At 40.1% G+C, this 22526-nt stretch overlaps 1 protein-coding gene across 14 annotated transcripts in view; it reads right to left on the bottom strand.

Annotated features, from left to right (window-relative positions):
• The window catches only part of hspg2 (heparan sulfate proteoglycan 2), a 94974-nt gene that overhangs the window by 11217 nt on the left and 61231 nt on the right, over window positions 1-22526 (bottom strand). For 10 of the 14 annotated variants that reach the window (XM_042219327.1, XM_042219318.1, XM_014332553.2 and 7 more), the window contains 39 exons: window positions 22169-22399; window positions 21963-22076; window positions 21742-21869; window positions 21243-21329; window positions 21035-21093; window positions 20701-20865; window positions 20483-20593; window positions 20152-20252; window positions 19871-20051; window positions 17394-17453; window positions 14746-14868; window positions 14389-14541; window positions 14032-14192; window positions 13711-13788; window positions 11602-11737; window positions 11305-11456; window positions 10097-10241; window positions 9016-9159; window positions 8009-8143; window positions 7711-7892; window positions 7373-7568; window positions 6994-7173; window positions 6600-6860; window positions 6312-6474; window positions 5565-5662; window positions 5203-5469; window positions 4970-5082; window positions 4686-4833; window positions 4466-4582; window positions 4274-4291; window positions 2883-2967; window positions 2627-2771; window positions 2430-2532; window positions 2217-2326; window positions 2023-2131; window positions 1808-1906; window positions 1412-1633; window positions 752-996; window positions 491-662 (listed from right to left, as the gene is read on the bottom strand). In XM_042219327.1, the coding sequence (XP_042075261.1) occupies window positions 491-662; window positions 752-996; window positions 1412-1633; window positions 1808-1906; window positions 2023-2131; window positions 2217-2326; window positions 2430-2532; window positions 2627-2771; window positions 2883-2967; window positions 4274-4291; window positions 4466-4582; window positions 4686-4833; window positions 4970-5082; window positions 5203-5469; window positions 5565-5662; window positions 6312-6474; window positions 6600-6860; window positions 6994-7173; window positions 7373-7568; window positions 7711-7892; window positions 8009-8143; window positions 9016-9159; window positions 10097-10241; window positions 11305-11456; window positions 11602-11737; window positions 13711-13788; window positions 14032-14192; window positions 14389-14541; window positions 14746-14868; window positions 17394-17453; window positions 19871-20051; window positions 20152-20252; window positions 20483-20593; window positions 20701-20865; window positions 21035-21093; window positions 21243-21329; window positions 21742-21869; window positions 21963-22076; window positions 22169-22399 (5497 nt within the window). The remainder of the gene's footprint in view (window positions 1-490; window positions 663-751; window positions 997-1411; window positions 1634-1807; window positions 1907-2022; window positions 2132-2216; window positions 2327-2429; window positions 2533-2626; window positions 2772-2882; window positions 2968-4273; window positions 4292-4465; window positions 4583-4685; window positions 4834-4969; window positions 5083-5202; window positions 5470-5564; window positions 5663-6311; window positions 6475-6599; window positions 6861-6993; window positions 7174-7372; window positions 7569-7710; window positions 7893-8008; window positions 8144-9015; window positions 9160-10096; window positions 10242-11304; window positions 11457-11601; window positions 11738-13710; window positions 13789-14031; window positions 14193-14388; window positions 14542-14745; window positions 14869-17393; window positions 17454-19870; window positions 20052-20151; window positions 20253-20482; window positions 20594-20700; window positions 20866-21034; window positions 21094-21242; window positions 21330-21741; window positions 21870-21962; window positions 22077-22168; window positions 22400-22526) is intronic. The other 4 variants (XM_042219319.1, XM_014332554.2, XM_042219324.1 and 1 more) reach the window with 3 other exon arrangements.

The raw sequence follows: 22526 nt of genomic DNA, 5'->3' as shown, positions 1-22526 counted from the left end.
AGCGTTCTCCTTATAAAACGCCATTTTTACCGTTTCTTCCCGCAGTAAATATAAATAACGATAGTATTCAGGAAATAAACAAACACGGCATATATTTTTTATCATAACTATGGTTTTACGTGGCCTATCAACACAATTGAAAAACTGTTATAGTTTTTCCAATTGTGCTATAGTCCACACTTTCACATCTCCAATGGTTGTACACGTCATTAACGTGGCTTCACTCCACATCAGCCACGCTTTGCTAGCTAAAATACCGGTGTCGGCACATAAGGATGCTGTCATAGCCTGCCAACGACGTTGATTAGTTGCGTATATACGAATGTGAATCGCATTATTGGCTGGACTATGGGATAAGGTGACATTGTTCTAATCCCATACTGGAGCTATTATTTTAATTTCAATTCAGGTTAGATTTCTTTTTGTGCGCAACACAGCTTAGAGGGAACATTGCATGTGACATTTGCTATGTCTTTTTTTAAGCACTCACCTTCAAATCCATCCTTACAGAGGCACTGGTACTCATACTCAGCACTAGACATGCAGTGACCACCATTCAGACAGGGCCGCCGGTCACATGGGCTTCTGTCCACACATTTACTGATAGATCTGCTCTCTGTGAAGCTGTAGGACAAATCCACCTTCTTGTTGTTGATGGAAACCTAAGCATGTAATACAAACTAATTCAAGCTTCCACATGTTCAAATATATTGTGTAACCGCAGCTCATTTTTAGTACACAGAGATCTCACCTCTCCTATGCAGCCCTTAAACATGTCGCTGACATTAGCAGGCTTAGGCAGGATGTCCATGTTGGACACTCCTCCTATGTACATGAGGGTGTGGATATTGAGGCCCTGGGCTTTGCCCGGAGATGTCTTTCTCTCCACTGGACCTTGGTCGACCCTCAGGTGGCCATCCCTCTTGTTCCGCTCAGCCACAACTCTGTGCCACTGCCCCAGAGAGACTGGCTCAGGACTGACAAGTATCGCCTGGCCTGAAAGACAAATACAAAAACTATTAAGTTTAATTTTATACTAATTACAATAAGAAAAGAGTGCCACTTTTATTGATTTAAAATTTCTATAACTTTTATATATCATGGAGTGATATTTACAATCAATATCTATATATTATAGCTACTTTTATAAACTTTTAATCAACTGTAAAACAGTTTCAGTTTAAGTGTTGTTTTCAAGAAATTGCATGCTCAAAATTTTTTTGTTCTCACTCCCATTTCTTCTTGTTGCACATTGAAGCTCTACTTGGAACCTTGTGAAGATCCAACCATGCAAAATACGATTTTTTTGCCATTTTTCAAGTAGACTTAAACTTTTAATCGGGACTGTATCACTACCTAAATTGTACAGTTGCTTATTTTGAAATAAAAAATAAATATGATTTCTCTTTACCTGTGCCCAGTTCATATCTAAACTCTACATGTCCCTTCACCATGGAAATGGCGACGAAATCCTCCACCTTCATTTTTTTCCCACCACAGAAGAAGATCAGGCCATCTCTCTGCACTGGCTTGAACTCCAGCTCAACACGCAGGTCATCATGGATGTTGGTCAGAGGAGGATAGGCGATGTATGACTCCTCCCCATCAAACAGTGGCGTGGTAACCAGTTCCCCTAGGAGGAAATTAATTTAAAAAAATAAAACTTAATTTCTTATAGCAGTGTTATAAATAATTATATCTGCATATCACTATGTACCTTACATTTTCATCATGACCATTGTAAAAATATGTCATAACAGCTAGATTTGTCTGTTTTTATAAAAGACAAAGGTATATTTCAACTTACCATCCATGCATTTATCCCCAAATTTGCCAAGATGGCAGCGGCAATCGTAGCCAAGGCCATTCAGGCGGTTGATGCAAGTAGCATCTGGTCCACAGGCCTCTGAAAAAGGTGTGAAAAATGATGAGTGCAACACTTTTATTCGTTTATAATAATTTCATTAGGAATATTCAGATACTTTGATTCAAATGTGGGGTCAATTAGTGATTCACACCTACCCGAGTGACAGTGGAGAGAAGAGTGGTGCTGACAGTTGCTGCCTGTAAATCCTCTGGGACAGCTGCACTTATACAAACTAGCCTCTGAATCCTCACACATCCCTCCATTCTAATTCAGGATATTACAATTTGTTTTACTAGTTATAATAAAATAAAACAGCAAACAAAGAAAGATATGGATAGATTTAACTGACCTGACATGGTTTATCTTCACAGGTAGGACAGTTTGTCACACCAGTAGAGCTGCGGTCAAGGTCTTTAAAGATGATTTCCTCACCCTGGATGAATAGCTGACGAATACAGCCTGCATGGTACCAACACTCAGTAAGGGCAAATCATCACACATATATACAGAACCTTTCCCCACAATGTAGTTCTGTTATTTAGTAAAGCATGGGATATCTTACCCACAAAACCAGTCTTAATTCCAGCAGTTTTGGTGAGGAGTGTGTAGTTGGGATAACCACCCACATAAAGCTCCTCATTGAGATCCAGACCCTGGAACTTGCCCTTATTAACAGAAAAAAGACCACATTAACTTGCATTAAAAATGAAGTGCAAATAGCGGATCAGCTGTCTTGCTTTTACACTGAAACGACAGTACCTGTGAGCTGCCATTGATGGGCTCTCCTCCATCTACAATAATATATCCTTGGGTGAGGTTGCGATGCAGCTCAACTGTGTGAAACTCTCCCAGTTTAATAGGGTGCGGGTCACGTATGGTGGCCATGCCAGAGCCCACATCAAACCTAAGATGACAGAGATTTTAAAAATCCATACATCTTCTTAAGGTCACCTGTCCATTTTTAAATTATAGCAATAGTATATATGATAACAAATGTAAATTGATTTCAACTGACCGGAATTCCAAGCGGCCACCCACAAGCCCCAGAGAGATAAAGTCAGCTCCTGTAGTCCTTCTCTGGCCATTGTAGAGAATCATACCTGCACAGCAAGAAGACACAACACTATTACAAAGTTGATTCTAGATAATTTTCCCCACATCTTAATCCTTATCCATCTTAATAAGTCAAAAAAATCTACTAGATTTATTTAAACACATGATGTTATTTCAAGAATATCCTTGTCTCAGTGGTGCATAATTTCTCTTTTTCAGCTGTGCCTTCATTTAATGGCACTGCTTTCAGAGTATTTACACGATATGTAAGTGACTTGTTAGGATGGATATTGGTTGCAGTATCATTCACACAGGAAGTGAAAGAATCAATCCAGTGAAAGCTGGATGGTAAAGCAGCATGCTAGGGCGACACGAGTATAAAGCCAACCAAAGCCATGTTACAAACGGTCCTCCTATCGCTAGGCTGCAAAATGGAACCAGTCATATCATAATAGCAGATTCTTCTCTTTTCTTTCTCTACATGCTGAAAATATAAATGCTTATATGAGGCTCATGGGGAAATGGGAACATGCAATCTTGCATGTCTACCTTTATCTTTACCGAAAATGGATGATCAACATGTTAAAAAAAATAAGGATACTGTAAAACATGTAATTAATTATTATTCATTTGTCATTAATCTGAGGCTGCACTTACATAGTTTAAAGATCTTGTAAAGACCTGATCATTTTTATTAATTCCTGTTATGTAAAAACTTTACCATATTTGATCCTCTAAATATATGAAAGCAAAATATTTTAATAGCATGGTCAAATTGCTCTTGCAGTTTATTTCGTTTTGGGGTTTTTTTTGCTTTGTTTTTTGCTACAATTTGCTACCTGATGGGTGGAGCAAAAATCTGTAATGTCACATATAAGTTGCAAAAGATAAAACTGGCAATGATGAAAATTAGAGCCAGATAGATTTCCATCAATGCTGAATTATTTCATGCTCTATTCATTCAAAAGAGAGAGTATAACTACTGTACTTGCAAAAGCAGCTTGACTTTAGCTTCAAATGTGCATTTGTAATATTGTTCTTCCTTATACATACAATCATTTGAAGCACAGCTGATTTGTACATAGCTTTGAAGCGGATGAACAAGACTGGGATGTGAAAGCAGACTTGTAAGCTTTTTTAATACTGATCACATCTAATATTACCAAATGTGTTCTTGGAATCATGAATGAAAACTCAGTACAAAAACATTGGCCATGCACCATGTCGAATCTGTTTCACAGCCCCAAAATCAGCTCCGAGCTGGATGCATTATGGGAAAATCTGATGCAGCCAAAAAGCAATACTGCCAACATCAGCCTTGAGTTCCTGAGATTCTCAAGCACTGAGACTCACCAGCGTACAATATGAGACCTTCCCACCACACGGGTGAGATGTGAGAGAGATGGAAGGGACAGGAGACGCAGTGAAATTACACATGAGGAGATATGAAAAATATACTACACAACAATGTGCAAGATTTAACAAAAAAGGAATGCAAAATATACACTATGCAATTAAAGCAGATTTAAGTATGTACATCCTTACCATCAACGTTATCAGGTCTAAAGTTGACCTTAATATTGAAAGCTTTATAAGCATTTTTGATAGTTGGCAGGGTGAGGTACGACGAGGGTTCCTGGGCAAAATATGGCATTACTCTCTCTGGAAGGAAAAACAAGAAAAAGAATCACATTATAGTTAACGCAGGCTTTTCTTTGGTTCATACTCACAACTATTTACTAATATCTCAACTCCCCACACTAACCATGGACTTCAAGTGTAGTAAAGGACTCCACTTTGCCCTGCTTGTTTGAGGCTGTACAGACGTATGTGCCAGAATCCTCATGGGTGACCCGAGGAACTGTCAGCACGTTGGCTTCTTGGAAACACTTAGCAGGAAGCTCCCTATCAAGCTAGATAAACAAACAAAAAAAATAAATAAAAAGATTTGTACATAAAACACACTATCCACATATTTTTTTAAATAAGGTTTTACCAAAGAGAGACTTTAGCCTCAATAATCTATCTTAACAATGTCTGCTAGGCTACCTTAGACCATTTGATATCAGGAACAGGATATCCTGAGGCCACACAAGGCAAGACTGCATCTGACCCAACCGCCACCTCCTTCGTTTTTGGCAGAGCAGCAATTTGAGGAAGGGCTGTGCAAACAAGTTAGGAATTGAAATGATGATGAGTGGGAGCTTAAGTCATTAATATGTTTGAAAGTGCAAGCATCTGCCTATGTGATGAAAGGGAAAAATGTCCCATTATTAACTCACACTGGACATTCAGGACCACTTGAGACTGTACTGAGCCCACATCATTGGTGGCTGTGCAGCGGTACTGGCCAGCATCGGCCTCTGTCACCTGTTCAATCTTCAGCATGCCACCCTTCACTACAATGTGAGGTGGCAGAGACCCACCGACTTTGCTCCACTTTACTGTGGGCTCTGGGTCACCAACAGCCTGGCATTCAAACTCCACAGAGTTCCCAATCATAACTGTCTGCACTGAGGTACGCACATTGATCATGACCTTTGGCAAGGCTGTGGAAAAAATAAATGACAAAGATGAATAAGGTTGGAACTGGTTTGGATAAAGCAGTGTATAGATTAGCGTATACACAAAGGACGTAACAGACCTTGGATTGTCAAACGAGCAGTGTCCTGTGCTTGACCATACACGCTGCTAGCTCGGCAGATATAAACACCTTCATTGCTTTGCTCTAGGTTCTCAATCCTGCAGGAAAAGGTGATTGGAAAAAAGTTTGAACACATATTATAGAACATTTAAGGGACTTAATTATTTTCCTTTTGCTTCTACAGACCTCAGTTGTTGTAGAAAAAAAACATTACAAACATATCAACAAACTACACCGTCGTGTAGGAGAGTGTATTTATCACAGTGAACAAAGGCTCTGCAGTTTACTTTTAGCTCATTTCTTCTGTACTAACCTCCTGCCTGAAATAAACACAAGCACACCAAATCCACGTCTGAACATAGTCCCCATAAATTCATCATATTTTTTCCTTGATATGCAGTTTTCATAATCTGCCCTTTAAAATTAAAATCACATAATTGTAACTTGTTTTAAAAATGTTCAGTAGGAACAAATTTACCTTAACAGAGACAATATAGAAAACTTAAAATGCATTAAGAGATTGATTCATGTGATGACTGAATTGATGCACATTTGTTGACTTGTAAAAAATCCAAAGTACACAATATCACCTCACCTTTAGGCAGGTCTTTTGAGTTTATTATGTTTAATTTGTTTTGGGAAGACTAAGATGAGAAGACTAAACTTTCAGGACACACAAACATCCACATACTGACACGTTTTTAATTATGACTTCTTTTCCATTTTCATGAATCCAAAACGAATTACCTGAGCACTCCATCCTTGATGTGGCTGTTTGGTGGCAGGGCTCCTCCTTCCTTTAGCCACTCAATCTTGGTTTCTACACCACCTGCTGCTGAACAGGTGAACTCCACAGCACTGCCCTGGGCTTTTACTTCAACCTGTGGTGCTACACGCACTGCCAATGGAGCTACAAAAAGGAAAGAAGACTGTCGTCTAAGTTTTGCTGTGACACAGCACATAACGGTTACAAGAAGAAATTTTCACAAGAAGAAATATGAGTGGTATTTATTTTAGACTACTGGCCTAACTCACATCTGACTGTGACTTTTGCAATCACTTCACTGTTGCCCACTTTGTTGCTGGCCACACACTTGTAGCTTCCAGCATCCTCAGAGGTAGCTAGGTTTATCTGGAGGTCCCCTTCCCTAACCTCAGCCCTTGGCGAGAGGTTTCCATCCAGCTTGGTCCAAGTGTAGGTCAAAGGAGGAGTTCCATGGGCCAGGCATTGCAACCTGATCACCTCCCCAACCCGCACAGCCACATCATTAGGCACAGAGGTGGCATACGGAGGAGCTAGAGACAAGAGAGGAAAAACTCAGTAGATTAACTATAGACTGCAAAACTACTTTAAATCCATAGTACACGCATACCCAGACAGACTCTGAAAAGTGACTACAGAAGCAACAATGGAAATACAGACACTCACTCTCTACATCTAACGTAATGGTGACTTTAGTGGTGCCCATGTTGTTGGTGGCACTGCAGATGTACTCTCCAGAGTCTTGTCTGCCAACGTTTTGCAACACCAAGCTGCTGTTCACAAGCGTGTGCCGCCAAGGCAGAGGGGACCGCAGCTTGGCCCACCTGATTTCTGGGGCAGGGAAACCTACCAAAAGACAAAGCAGGCAAATAAATATATTCTTTTCAGCTCGGCTTGAAATGGACACTTTCAAACTGTTTACTTCTTGCAGTATTCACTTAAAATGAAGCTGATTTTACAGGTTTTACCTTTTTATAGTACTACAACATAAAAACTGTCAAAGTGTATTTATAAAAAGGTTTCAGATGAATTCAAAATACATTACCGTGGGCCTCACAGCGCAGTGTTGCAGTTTGACCCTCCACTACAATCATAAGCGGTTCAGGAACAAAGGCCCTGGGCACTGTAGGCAACTGGGATCCTCCCTCGACAATTACTTCCACCCTGGTCTCAGTAGTACCTTCATTGTTTCGAGCTGCACACACATATGTGCCACTGTCTTCTGGACGTGCTGCTAGTATCTGAAAAAAGGACATAATTAAAAGAGATAATATTAAAATAAACAGACAAGCACTGACTTTGAAGCTGGGTCTTTAACTAGGAAAACAGGTAGAAATCTGGATTGGTTTGAAAATTTTGACAGTGGTCTAAGAATATCAGTACCTGCATGACTGCGTTGGACTCCACGAGCACAGGACTGCTCAGCACTACCTTGCGGTTGTTGTCAAGCCTGTGCCATGAAACCGAGGGGCGGGGCTCTCCTGAAGCTTGGCATTCCAGGTTAATGGGCTCACCCACCCTAATCTGCACAGGCCCGACAGGGGTTACCGTGGCCACAGGAGCCTCTGAAGGTACATATGCACAATATTGGTATGGAGTGCTGATATTTAAGCAGCCACTAGAGGGAACCATCGTGCAAACCAGTTTGAATAAAGTGCTGAATGACATGCATGCAGCTTACCCTTAACAATCAAAGACACTACTGTGTGCGTGATGCCGAATGGATTGCTTGCCACACAGCGATAGGCACCATGGTTGGTGGTGCGTGCATTGGTAATGGTAATAACAGAACCATCAGAGCTAACTTTGACATTGTCTGCAGAACACAGTGGCAAATGAAACATTAAATTAGCTTTAAAAACTGAAGAAGACATTTAAAAAAATTGTACTCAGCCTACAAAATCAGCAGTAGTAATCTCTTATTCACTGGTACAAAGAGGTATCTAATTACTTCTTTAAGACAGACAAAAGTGTGAACCTTTTTGGCGGTGTGGGGTTTGAAAGAAGTAAAACTTCACGGGAAAGGAGAGTGCTAATGAAAACTCATTTAGAATTTCTCTTTCAGGTTGGGGTGCTGTCTGAACATTTTCTACTTTTGTTTAGCAGAAAATACTTTGTATTAGTCATATTTTTAATACTAGAAATGCTCTGTGTGATTTAGGCTAAGAAGCTGCTTGACGAGAGCATGGAGGACGAAGTACACAGAAGCTTTGAATTCAATGACCCACCTTTGAGCAATCTGACACAATATGGACATTATACTTGTGAACTTTCAGGTTAAAGATTTTTTATTGTCCAATTTAACTGAGGTGGACATGTGGTAACATTTAGAAAAGTTCAGAACTATAGTAAATGTGTGAAAACACCCTGGTTTTTATCCTTAAATCTCAGAAAACTCTCAAAAACATTCAAATATGTTTTTCTAGCCCCCACGTAAACCCTTGGTTTCACTCTAGAAAATATGAATATTTATTGATCATATTTATAAGCAAGTATCAATTTGTTATTACAATAAAAAGGACGCTTTCTGAAAAGCTCCCTGAATGAAGTTTAAAATTAGTGATTAAACATAGAATATATTATGGAGGGTGAACTGCAGCTGTAACTGATTGTAAATAATTGTGTCATAAAATCAGTAGTTATTAAGAAGGTTTTGTTCTTTAAAGGCGGTTTGAGCACAGTAATTACCTGGCAGTGGCTTGTTACTGGCCAGTTTCCACTCCAGTCTAACAGGCTGGGCTCCACTGTACACATTGCATTTGAAGCTGGCTGACTCCCCTACACGCACTGCAGCGCTGTGGGGTTCAATGGCAATGATTGGGCTCTGCTGGCCTGCAGCAGAAAACAGTGGTTTTGACTCTGGACAAAATCTCTTTGAACAATCTCATTCATTTAACTGATCACAAAAACATGAAGCAACAGATTCATCATGGTGATGGGTTACACTGGCAGCTGGGAAAGTAACTCAAACATCACTGAAGTCAAGGAAGAAGTGAATGAGGATGAGATCATGGGATAGTTGCAGGGAAAATAATTCAATCTGAGGTCACACTGGGCAACACTGGAAACTGAAAATGGAAAGTTAATTCATGAAGTGAAGCAGTGAGAACAACACCTTCCCATGTAATGCCCTGTTTCGCCCAGCTGCTGACGGATGCTGGCAAATAAAAATCCCTGGTACTGTCAATCTCAAGCATGGTGAACACAGTGAGCTTAAACAATGTGAAAAAACCCAATGGGCTCTTAGATTACTCGAGTCTGTCAGTCAGTCTTTATAACAGAACATTGGAAACAATCAAATATTTAAACTATTTTACTATTTCATAAAAAAATATTAGATCATTTGAATATAATGGCAGCGGAAAATCAAAAAAAAAAAAACTGAGCAAAGAAGACTGGAAAATTAAGTGTTACCAAAAAATAAAAAATAAACAGCTGGAAGAAAATTTTGCAACTAATTTGGTTAATTAGCAACAGGTCACTAACATGAGTGGGTCTAAAAAGAGCATCTTTTCATAGATTCTCTGAAATAAAGAGGGACGCCAGTCTGCAGAAAAATTATTTGAGCAATTTCAGAATAATGTTCCTCAACGTACAATTCTGAATTCTGGATGTCTCATATTATGGAGGTGCATTAGTGTCCATAGAATGGGCAGCTTGCACATCTGGAAAGGCACCATCAATGCTGAAAGATCCATACAGGTTTTAGAACATGTGCTCCCGTATGATATCTTTTTCAGGGAAGGCTCTCAGTGCCACACAAACTTACGTGAAGAAGACGAAGTAACAGACACAGAGACAGAGGCCTGATGGATATGAGATCCAGAGCCGCCGGGGTTTCCTTGTACTCGACAGATATACTCTCCTGAGTCGTCTGCAGTAGCTGACAGGATTCGTAGCTGACTGCCCACAACCTGCACAAAGGAATCGAGTTGCTTCAACTGAACATGCAAGATGAAATTACCACCTTACATTTACTACTGGAAAAAAAATCAATACACTAATGAGCAAAACATTATAACCACTCACTAATGAAGCCAATATAATTGATTATTATGTCTCAACATTACACGTTATGCTCAGGAATATAGTCACACAAGTTACGGGAAATTTAGTGATAGTTACTAACATAAAGTATGCTGTTGTATATAGGGCTGCAAATTCACAGACCAGGGACTGAACTACATTTTAAGCAATTGAAGGAAGCCAGTTGATTCCCTTCTCTCTGTGAACAGCTAACATTTACCAGGGGAAGCAATGCCACCAGGATGCTCTGTGGGAAGGATGAACCCTACAGCTAATTTCCCCAGATGAAACTCAAACTGAGCATCTGTGAGCTGCTGTGGAACAACAAGTCTGTCATCACATTGAAACTTAGGGGAGTTAAAGGATTTGCAGTTCATATCTTGTTGCCAGATACCACAAGGCCTGAAAAGTCTATTCCTTGGTGGTTCGCAGCTGTTTTGACAGATGTGTCCATCTAGATTATTTTGTGTGACATGCTTAGTTTTGGAGATATCATTTTTGGAAATGTCAGCCTTTTCTTGAACTAGATGGCATAACTTTCTGGTGGTTAAAGCATTAAAAAAAGTCAGCAGTAATGTCTCGTTCCAAATCTTAAGTTTTTCTTACTATTTACTGTTTTTACAAAGTTCTTTTGTCGGAAATACATGCTAACTGTGCATGCATTACTAAGGATTATATATTACTATTACTATATCTGACATAAAAATGCTGACAAAACTGATATAATGGATAGGCACAAAAGTAGGTTGTGCATACAGTGGACTTCGGCAAGAACCGCGATCCTTGTGATTGTATAGTATGTACTGTATGCATGTTGAGTGAGTCTAAGTCAAAGAACCAAATTTATGTGCAGTCTGGAAAAGATAAAGGTTATATAGATTATTTTCTCTTGCTAGCATATAAGATATCTCTTATCAAATGGAGGAACAATGACGCACAATGTGTGATTACCTGGTGATTGGCAGAGAGGTGTCCACTAGCTTTAGTCCAGATGACAGGGGGAGGAGGATTTCCTGGCGCAAAACAATTGAGCTCCAGATTGTGGCCTACTTGGACATCAGCTATGGATGGTTGGATGCTCACCACATTATAGCTATGATCAGCTGCATGGCACAAACATAAATAGTTAAGCTGAACAGTGTTTTTATCTGTCAGAGTATTTATAGTAAAACACAATAAAATGACATTAACATTGAAAGTTGTGTCTGAGCCACTGATGACTTTAGTTTGACTACCATGCTGTCTTACCTTTGTGCACACTGACTTTAATGGGAGCACTATTTGAGCCAATGCTGTTGCTGCCGACACACATATAAGTACCCGAGTCGGCCACCTTGATATTAGGGATGAACAGAGTACCGATGTCGGTGCGGTCATTACGAGCCTGGAGAGGACATACAAAAATGAGACAAACTTAGAAACTACATTACCATTCTTTTGCGAAACAATACAAAACAAGCATTATTTGACTTATATTTGCCTCATATTTGACAAAGATAAATCATAAACTGACAGAGCACATTACTTACCTGTGTCCTTTGAAACAGCACAAATATAACATTGCTGATTGAGTCACATTACTAGCTAAAAGCAACACAAAAGCGCTATAGCATAGGTCTTAAAGACGAGACAAGAGCTGTTATTACTCTAGTTTGTACAGTTGTTTATGAATTTGGTGACACTGTCCATCGTACATGGAAGTGTAAAAAGTAGTGCCAGCTTTACTACGATGTTATGATTTGTTAATAGTCCATGATCAGTGATAATTACAGCACTGTGCACTCATCTTGAGGACTTTTCTTTATATTTTGTTCCCAAGCTTCCAGCAGCCTTCTTGATTTTTTGTGGTCTCTTCTCCATTTTCTCTTATGAAGGTCTTTCAAAATTCTTTGAACATTGGCTGTTTTTTAATCCTTTTAGACCATTTGCAAAGGAAGGATTTTTGTTTTTTAAGCCACGTACCACTTACCAGGCCTACAAAAGTATCTAGAGCAAATAAACAGTATCTGTTTAGGAACAGATGCTGCAGACCGCTTCAAGAATTTTCAAAGAAATGTTGCTTAAGAGCAACTGAACAGGTATTATTGTTCAGTCCCAATTCCCAATTATTGACTTTCAAGCTGGTTTAAAATTGAACAAACTCTGTTTTTGCCTTACATAATGTGCCTCGATTTACATTTGCACATTTCAATAAATCACTGTACCTATTTTCAACTTTCCCAGCAAAATATAAAGAAATTTGGGGTGACTCAAAACTTTTTGCACAGTACTGTAAATTTACTACAGCTTACAGTTGTTGATCACCAAAATGATGAAAAAATTACAACATTTAGAGAAAACAGGTTGTGACAGTTAGCATTTTAAAACAGGTCTAAACTTTATATCCACCATCAAATATCTTAAAACAATTTCACCACATATTTATGAGCTCCTGAGACTTTTCAGCTAGCAACTTGACTTGTTTGTACTCTACTCCACATGGCAGTCAGATGCCCAGCAAAGCTGAAAATGAGCTTGTATTAAGTTTGGAAACACCTTAGATGGGAGGAGAAACAGAAAGAGGTTGGTCTGGGGAGGGATTACTGTATCCGGGGGGTGTCAGGGCATCCATGGACAAAGCTGCTTAGCTTCGGACCATTCAACCGTGAGGGAGGCTAAACCGAGCAGTGGCTGAGGCGGGCTGTGGCTCAATGTGTGTCTGAACCCATTGACAAGTTTTCAAAGCAAGCTGTTTGCTAGAGCATACAGAATTTCTGCGTGGTCGCACGGCAGAGCCCGGCTCCCCCTGGGAAAGGCTGACACAACGCAGTGGCTCTCTGAGGCAGAACTAAACAGGCCCCGAAGCCCTTGTCAAGCCGAGGAGGGCCGGTCAGAATCCAGACTAACACAAAACCCTCTGGGCAGGGGGGCAGAGGGCTACGCCTGGCATAGAGAAAAATATGTCTGAAATACCTACAGTACCTACTGTATACTTAGTGCTGTTAATACACTCAATGGAATGATGGGGGTCAACTGGGTGCTGAAAACCCAAACATTTGAGGGATGGTATGATATGGACAGCACAAAAACAGGACACCATGGAATGCCTTTATTATTACAACATAATTTAAAAACAGGTACTGCATGCGAGTACACTAAGAAGTCAACCAGGCCAAGCTAGTTGGTTTTAATGTATTTGGCACCAATGCCACAATGACTTAGTGAGCAGCTGTGACAAATTAACATAGTTTACAAGGTGTGAATCAAGGACACGTTTGATCATGCACTTAGTCGACAATGTGTGAAGACAAGGTCAGTAGAGGACAATGGATGTGAACTATGAGACAAAACAGACAGACGGTGGACAGATGGACAGACCTGCAGGTCCTCAATACGTCTCTGTAACGCATCGAGACTGTTGCTTTTAAACTGATGGAAACCGTGAGAGGGAATAGCCTGAGCAAATGTCAGAACAGGGTAGGACAAAAAAAAAAGAAGAGGAGGAGACAAACAGAAGGGAGGGAAAAATAAAGTTAAGAGGTCAAAATGCTGAAACAGCCATAAACACTCTGATTACCATCGGCACTGGACTTACCTTGAGGTTTTAGATAGAGATAATACAGAAAGGAATATAAATGCGGTTACAGTTTTTAATTAAATGCTGTTCTTTCAGGCACCGGAAAGATGGATATAGCTCACCTGAGGGGGGATTTGTCCTCCATTTTTCAGCCAGGTGAGCTTCGGGGTGGGTGATCCCGATGCTCTGCAGTACAACCTCAATGTGTCACCTTCTTGGACTTCTGTATTTTGAGGACTGACTTGGACTTGAGGTAGGTTGCCTAGACCGCTAGGGTTAGAGTCTAACCAAAGAATGAAACATCACATTCAAAGACACATATTGTGATCACAGGAAACTGGAATCATCTGTTAACTTAGAAAACCACTCTATTCCTAAACCCGAGCATTGTATTTTGTCCCCAGATAGTTGTGAGTCCTCAAAATGTTTCTGTGGAAACATGAAATAAAAAGGCATACACACTTAAACACAGTGCATACTTTGGACAAGGAGAGAAACCCGCGCTGTGTGCTCGCCATGCGTGTTTAGGGCCTTGCAGGTGTAGTCTCCCTCATCAGCCGCGTCCACTGAGGTGAAGGTCAGTATGCCACCTCGTATCACTGCTCTCTGACTCATTCGGTTACCTGGACCTCCTGTAGGGATCACACAATTACACTAATGTCACTAATGACAAAATCAAAGCAGTGGGGGTAAGTTTTGTAGGTTTCTTTTGCTGGACTAGATTTCCTAGAGACAAACACAACATAGCGGAATCTGGTCTTTCTACTTAAATAACTAGAAATAGCTCAATAAACCCTGCATTAAATAGATTAAGAATGAAATCCAACTTATCATACCAATCCATTCGATGGCAGGGGTTGGGTTTCCAGTTACTGTGCAGTGGAACTCTGCCCTCTGGCCTTGATAGACGTTCAGCACTGAGGGAGTTACAGTGGCCAGAGGCCGGGCCCCCTCTGCAGCTACGGAAGGACACAATTCAGTCAAGCACAGCTCTAAAATCTCGCCAGACCTAACATGGAGAAACAGACCTTCTAAATGAATCATGAATTTTTGTCAGGAGACTACAGCCTCTGCTTGACCATCGGGTTATTTTATTACAAACTGTGGAAATGTTTTTACATGTAAGGGACTGATCAGACTTAGAGAGAAAGTGATGGCCTGTGCCTCAACCCACTTGGCAGCCTAAATCCCCAGTGCAGACAAAACAGATGAGATGTGGCATGCAGTCCTTGGCAGGGCCTCTGCGTATATTGCTGTCTACGCCAGTTTGGCTAGCTTCTGGACTGTGTATTCGATCCCAGGGTAGCAGACCAAAAGAAAGGGCTCTTTCAGTCGGATGGGAGGAGGCTATGTACTGTAGTGTAGGCTGAAAACTGGGATTTTTGAAGCCTTGGCTAATCTTTGACTCTCTGACCCCAGTGACACGAACACTCCAGGGCGTTCACTGTGGGACATGAGGCAGGCATGACAGTCTGAACACTGGCTTAGCATCTATGAACTGATTTGATTATGACTATAGATGTATTTTATTATTTGTATTTGTTATGTTTTGTAAATGTCACGTCACAGCAAGAAGGCCGTGGGTATGAATCCTCCGTGTGACCTTTCTATGTGAAGTTTGCATATTCTCCTCATGCTTGCCGGGGTTCTCTCTGGATTCCTCCCACAGTCCAAAGACATGAGGTTAGGCTAACTGGTGATTCTAAATTGTCTGAAGGCGTGAATGTGAATGGTTGTCTGTCTCTGTGTGTTGGCCCACTGACAGACTGGTGACGTGTCTGTCACAGGGCAGACATGGTTGTCCCCCCACCCACACATACCTGGATTGGATAAGTGGAACAAAACGGATGGATGGATGTAAATGTCTATGGTAGAATCCGTGCAACATGCAATAACACTTAAAATACCATAAAAGGAAGAAAACCCACCAAAAAACTACTTCTCACATTATTAACATGGGATCTGTCTTAGCAGTTAGCTTTGGTTTTATCTGCCCAGTTTTTGAGATATAATTCTTCTCATCTTTTTTTACTCTGGTTATACTGTATTACAGTAAAGGTATTTCATTTGCTATTCAAATAGACTAGCAATATCAGTAGTTCCATTAGTTTGTACTATTTTTTAACTAAATGCCAAGAAACATGTTAACCTGCATGTGTTTAAGAAATATATTGAATAATTTGCTAATTATCACATTTTAAGAAGAGCTCAAAAAGATTGGATGTTTTTATTTAAGAAGTTTTAGGGCTATAAAAAATACCTGACACTCTCGGCCTGATGATGGTGCTATGTGAAAGGTTTACTGGTGTTTACAAATAGTTGTGAAAGGATGTGAATATGTGTAGTGCTGCAGATTTCATGGCAATCCATAAAGAAGTTGTTGAGGAATTTTATTCAAAAAAACATAAACTGAGCACTGAGTGAGTCTGGAAAATAGTCATGGGAATAAGAGTTATTCTCTGGGCACCACAGATATTATATGGAAATCCATTCTGTTACTCGTTGAGCTAATTCACCTGTGGCCACTGCAGAAAACAACTATCTATAATCACACTAGAATTAAGATACTGCTTTAAGAAACAAATATTTTCTTCATACAGTGTTTGATTGTATGAAGCCACTGCAGTATAGTTTAGCCTAGACACTCACGGTGTTACTTAAAGTACACTTCCATCTGAGTATCTCTTCACACAAATGGAAGTGTGGACTCCAGTCTGCTATGCACATTTAGCTATGATGCAATGGGGTTGTGATGAGATGTATTAAGCACAGTATGATGTTTGAAGCCCAGATGACAGTATAAAAAAAGTTTAGCATGATTCCTGAAACGATAGAGGAAAGTGAAGAGGAAAAGAAGGTAAGGATGAAGTGACATTTCCTATATGACATTCTGTCATATAAAACATGCAAGTACACAACCAGAAAATTAGCTGGACAATTATTATTTTAACAAAACAGACTTAATTACTTTGTCCACGTTATATTTCATCTTTTTTGGTCATCTGTAACTAGGACGATAAAGTAACTGAAAGGACTCCAGTGACTGAAAAAAATAGATTTTTAAAAGTTTTTTTCTAAATGATGGAAAGTAGACTCTACTTTCACAAGGAGATGCCCATTGGAATGAACATGCACTTTTCCCAGCAGTGATGGATCCAAATGAACCAAAAACGTCAAGTAGGAACCAGTAACACTCATGTACAATCTTATAAGCCTTAATTCTAAGAAGGACACAAAAAACACATTTTTAGCTCTAAATTCGACTTTTTTGATACTTTTTGAACACCACATAAGAGAGCATGTATGCTCCAGGCTATTATTTATGCAGCGTCTGCAGCTGTTGCTTGGGTGGTTGTACATGGATGTTACCAAATCACTAGCGCATCCATGCTGTGGAAGATTAGAGCATGCATGTAAAGGAGACAGAGAGAGGAGGGTCCTTCTAGGGAACCCTGTAGAAGAAATCATGCTCATGCGGACTTACTATGTCTGCGTCCTTCAAACATTTCATAGGATGTGTAAAACATCTGAGTCTGTGAGGCCTCTGGATATGAGGGAGGGAGGAAGGGAGGGAGGGATGAAGGGAACAGGTAAACTGACAGGTCAGCTTTCTGAAGTAACGGTGGTTTACCTCGCATCTCCTCAGAGACACTTACATCCGTCCTTGCATGTGAGTCGCCGTAGTTTTTCCCACTCGATTGCAAACATCATCACACACGATGTAAACATGTTAAAAAATCATGGGATTGAATTCAAATGGCACCACTTTGACATTTGTTTTTCCATTTCAGCTTGTGGTTTTTTTTAATTGTTTAAGAATTTGTCACTCGTGGTGCCATTAAATAGCTTCATGCATTCAAATTAATACTTACCTAATACATATTGTGTGAGTCAAGATAGTTTCCGAAATGATGCTTTGAAATGTATCAGTTTTATGCTTATCTAACAATGAGGAAAACCCACTTAGACTTTAACCCCTTAGCAGTCCTATTAGTCCCCTAAACCATCCAATGTCCCGTGGGCGGTACGTCCGACTGCTAACAGTTTAAAGTCTGACTACCACATGTGTAACAGACAAAAGAATCATGAAACATACAAACACACAGACACACAGACTCAAAGAGCATCACTATGAGAACTGTTCAGCAACACAAAATTAAGATATACAAAGTAGCCACATGCAGGTTAGTAGCAAGAAGCTGTTTTAAATACAGAAATTTCAGGTGCTAAAAGCCAACATACAGCTTGTGGTCACCCTGAATCTAAAATATATTATAGATGTAAATGAGTGAGGCTGTAAAAAAAAATCTCTTTGTTCTATATGTGATACTTTTAATAACTTTTTTCTTTTAAACATATTTCACAGTTAATATAAATACATTGTAGTGTACATTACATAATTTTGGTGTGTTTTAAAAAGAAAGTAAAAAAAAAGGAGAGTAAATTAAAAAATATATATAAAAGCACATTTGTGTATACATGCTGACATGTAGCCTTTGAATTAATAAGAATGAAAAATAAAGAAATCTACTCAGTCGACTGAAATAAAGCCAAAAAGACAACATTTAAAGTTTAACCTGTGAAATTTAAAAGTATTTTTTTTTAGTAAAAATACTTAAAATTGTGTGAATGTAAACAAACATCTTGCCATGTAACTGTGTCCACGTTGCCTTTTTTAAAGGTTCCTTTAAAAAGCCACCCAAAATCTACATTTCTTATATCTTTGATTTCATGAAAACATTCTAGGCTAACAAATTTCAGTCAATCACAGAATCAAAAGCACCAACAACATTGACAAAGTGTAAATAAAAAACATAATATACAATTGTGGTTGATTTAATACATGCTTTTTCCTTTTTCTTCTGCAGGTCAGATGAAAAAGTCAGATATTGAAGTTTTTACCAACAAAAAATTAGAAGTAGCAATCAATACAAAGGTGGACTAACACTAAAGGAATGAAACATTACTATTACAACAGTACAGCACAGTTCAACAGTAAATTTAAACATAGATTTAATCAACTGTGTGACTAGTAGCACCATTTTGTTCAACAACGTTCATCATCAGGATGGTAAGTGGAGTAACAAAGCAGCCAGTAGTTTCATGAAGGGACACTTTAAAAGTTGGGTAACACAAATACTCAAGAGTAGTAGGACTTCTTCCTATTCATCCTTTACAGTGAAGTCCTAGTTGAATGTCAGTCACACAGTCACTAAGCACACATCGTGGCATCCGCATTTCCCCTCGTCTTATGCACTACGCTACACACACTACACTTAAGCCAGGGAGGAGCATAGGAGCACACCAGAATCCAGCACCCTGCTAGCAAAATGTTTGGCAGCAGCACCAACAAGAAAATCTATGAGTAATCAGGAAGCAACCAGACCACCACCGATTAATTATGAAAAAATAAACCAAAAAACAAACAAACAAGAAGATAAAAATCAGCAGTAGCTTCATCAGAGTGTTGGCAGAAAGCATTGTCCACAAATCACATCTCCAAAAGAGATATGACCTTTGAGTGCCCATTAGTTAATCTGTATGCTTGCCCATGTATATTGTGTGTTATATCTTATGTTCTACAGTTTCAGTTATTACCAAACCCACAAGCTGTATTTCTTCATATATATTCCAGGAAACCACATTAAGAGACACAAAAGACTGTAAGTTAAAAAAAAAGCAGAGAAGAGAGCTGATTGATTGGCAGCATGAGGTCAGACATGTCATATATGTGGTAACTGAGAGCAGAGGGCGAAAGCACTGGGAGTTAGAACTGCAAGCGCTTAGGAAGCTGTTAACCCTGAGCTGAATGTTTACATCACACAACGTGAAACGAAAAGCATGCACTACTGTAAGACGACGGACTGGGGTAATGTGTGAGGAGGAGAAAGTATGGTAGTCACAGCTGGTATGGCAGCAAGGCGTGATGGGTAATGGAATGCGGTGCCAAGGATCACGAACCTGGCACGTAGAGGATGGCTCTGCCCTCGTCCATGCCAAACATGTTGGAACCTGTGCAAATGTAGACACCTGCATCCTCGGGCTGGACATTCTGAATTGTTAGGATGCCGTTAAAGTCCATGGCACGGTTGGGAAGTTTCCCATTGCCGCTTCGAGTCCAGACCAGAGTGTAGGCTGGTGACTGTACATAAGTTAGCAGATAAACATATATGAATCTCACAGGGTATACGTCTCCAAAACACTGTCTCAGTGTCTCATAAATAAAGGATGAGCTACGTTACCTTGCTCTGTGCAGTACAGATGAATTGGACAGTAGACCCGACCCTTATAGTCTGGGATTTGGGCTCTTCAACGATTACCTGGATAGGTTTGGAAGGGACACCTGGTGACAGGGAGAGTTAGATTACATTGACTGTTTAAAAATACTTCAAGAGGATTTCAGAACGCAACACAAGACACCAATTTAAATTTACCACAAAGCCCAAATCCTTTTTTTTTCATCATAAAAATCAGTGTTTATTGAACCACAGCTGACATATATTTGGTGTTCTTTAACAGGCAGCATCAGGAAAAACATCTTTCTCTTAATGTGACAGTGATACCCATACACACTTGTGACAACAATTTCAGCGTGGCTCCTGTTAGTGCTGCGCTGGTCTTGGCAGGTGCAGATGTAAACACCGGCATCCTTTGGCTGGACGCTGGTGAAGTACAGCTCGGCTCCTGCACACACAAATTTGCATTTGCATATATATATCATCATTCTACTACACAAGATACGATCATGTCAGTTTCATTTACATTTAGGGTGAAAGGGTTGAATCTTGTACCTTGTCTATGTCTCTCAGCACTGCCGGAGATTGGCTGTCCATCTTCTCTCGACCAGAAGAAATAGTGCGGAGGTGATCCAGACACCTGACACCGCAGAGTGACAGGGTTTCCCTGTGGCACTAGGACTCTCTCTGGATAAATTCTGACTACGAGTGGGGCTGCAACTGGAGGTGCAACGGTTAATATAAACACTCAGGAATTCACTCTGAGAAGAATTTTGTAAGAACAGTCAAAAATTTCATAAATTTCTGAATTATTATGTTTCCTATAGATTTCATGCACAGTTACAGCACAAGGCTTTCATTTATTTTATTGGAAGCATGGAAACGTTACCATCATTTGGACGACACTTCTCTCTTGCCTGTGGGTTTCCAACATATCCAGGAGCACAACTAACAGGCACAGAAAAAACCCCCCCGTCTCACAACAGTCCATGGAAAGCAAAAGCACTTTTACAGAAATTCCAGTAGGTGTATTTTCATAAATGATGCATTTCATCTTATTAATGAGGTATTCCCTCTGAGAGTAGCAGTTATTTTACCGTTCACAGTACTGGCCAGTGTAGCCAGGCTGACAGGCAGTACACTGGTAACCTCCATTTCCAAGGCTCTCACAGGTAGGGGAGAACCTGCATAAGTTACACACAAAGTAAAAGTATTGGTCTAGAAACTAAGTTAACAAGTAATTGGTGTTTACTTGTAATTTTGACTAGACTTAGGGTCCTTTATGGAATTTATAGTAGTCTTTAAGACGTTACCTTTTTACAATTGTTTTTCAAAATTATTATTTTCAACAGATTTGGTATTTCATTGCCATGAACCAGCAAAATTATGTTATGGTAAAGTGAAATGTAAGTGCAAAATCAGACACTTTCATCAGGATAATGAAATACGCAGGATTTGATATAAGGCTGTAGTAAACAGGGTAATGTTTCACCAATACTCCAAAATCTACAAGACAGGGTTAATTGCACTGGACAGCTGTCCTGAGCTATAAATAGAGCTGGAATGTAACGTCTTACTATACGTGCCAGAACTTACTGGTTGTCTGGGTCAGTGTGAGGGCAGGCACATGGCTGGCAGTCTTCTGGAGTGCCAACAGTGGGGTCACCAAAGAAACCAGGAGCACACTGCTCACAGAGCTCACCCTGCGTGTTATGTAGGCAGCTCTGGAAGAAGGTAAATACTCTGTTTAGAGATCTTGTCAGGAAGCTTTAATTCAAAGAAAAATACCAATCATTAGCTGATCTGGTGCTTCGTACTGTACAGATGCCGGTCTCCGGGTGACAGGAGTCAGAGTGACCATTGCATTCACAGAGCTCACAGTGACCCAGGTACAAGCCACCACCGGTGCGGGTATAGCCAGGAGCACAGTCCTAAAAATGACACATACTTGATTTAGGCACAATCAGGTAAAAAGGAAAAAGAAAGAAAAATCTGAGAAATTTATTTTTTAAAAAAGATTGACCTGGCAGGAGAGTCCCTGGTATCCAGGTGGGCATCGGCACTGCTCCACCTCGAGGGCCTGTGCCAAGCCGCTGTAGTTGGGCACAGCAACTTCCATGCTGATGTCAGAGATGCTGGAGGAGCGCATCTCTGTGGAGTAGGATGCTCGAATCAGGATGTCATCGAGATCAGCCAGAACCATCATCAGGTGCTCTCTAGTGGCAATCATGCCATCAGGTCGACGCCAATTTTCCTAGTAGGGAGGAAAAAAAATAGGCTAAAGCAATTGGTGTGCATTATGAATAGATTTTAAGAAAAGTGAGTTTTAGCACGTTCAGCTTCAGGAAGATAAGAAAACAAAGGACAGGCTCAGTCGTGGA

This window comes from Haplochromis burtoni, unplaced genomic scaffold (assembly GCF_018398535.1).
Source record: "Haplochromis burtoni strain Fernald_Lab_line unplaced genomic scaffold, NCSU_Asbu1 Contig_31, whole genome shotgun sequence".
Taxonomy (NCBI): Eukaryota; Metazoa; Chordata; class Actinopteri; order Cichliformes; family Cichlidae; genus Haplochromis; species Haplochromis burtoni.
This window is presented reverse-complemented; position numbering and strand designations above follow the sequence as displayed.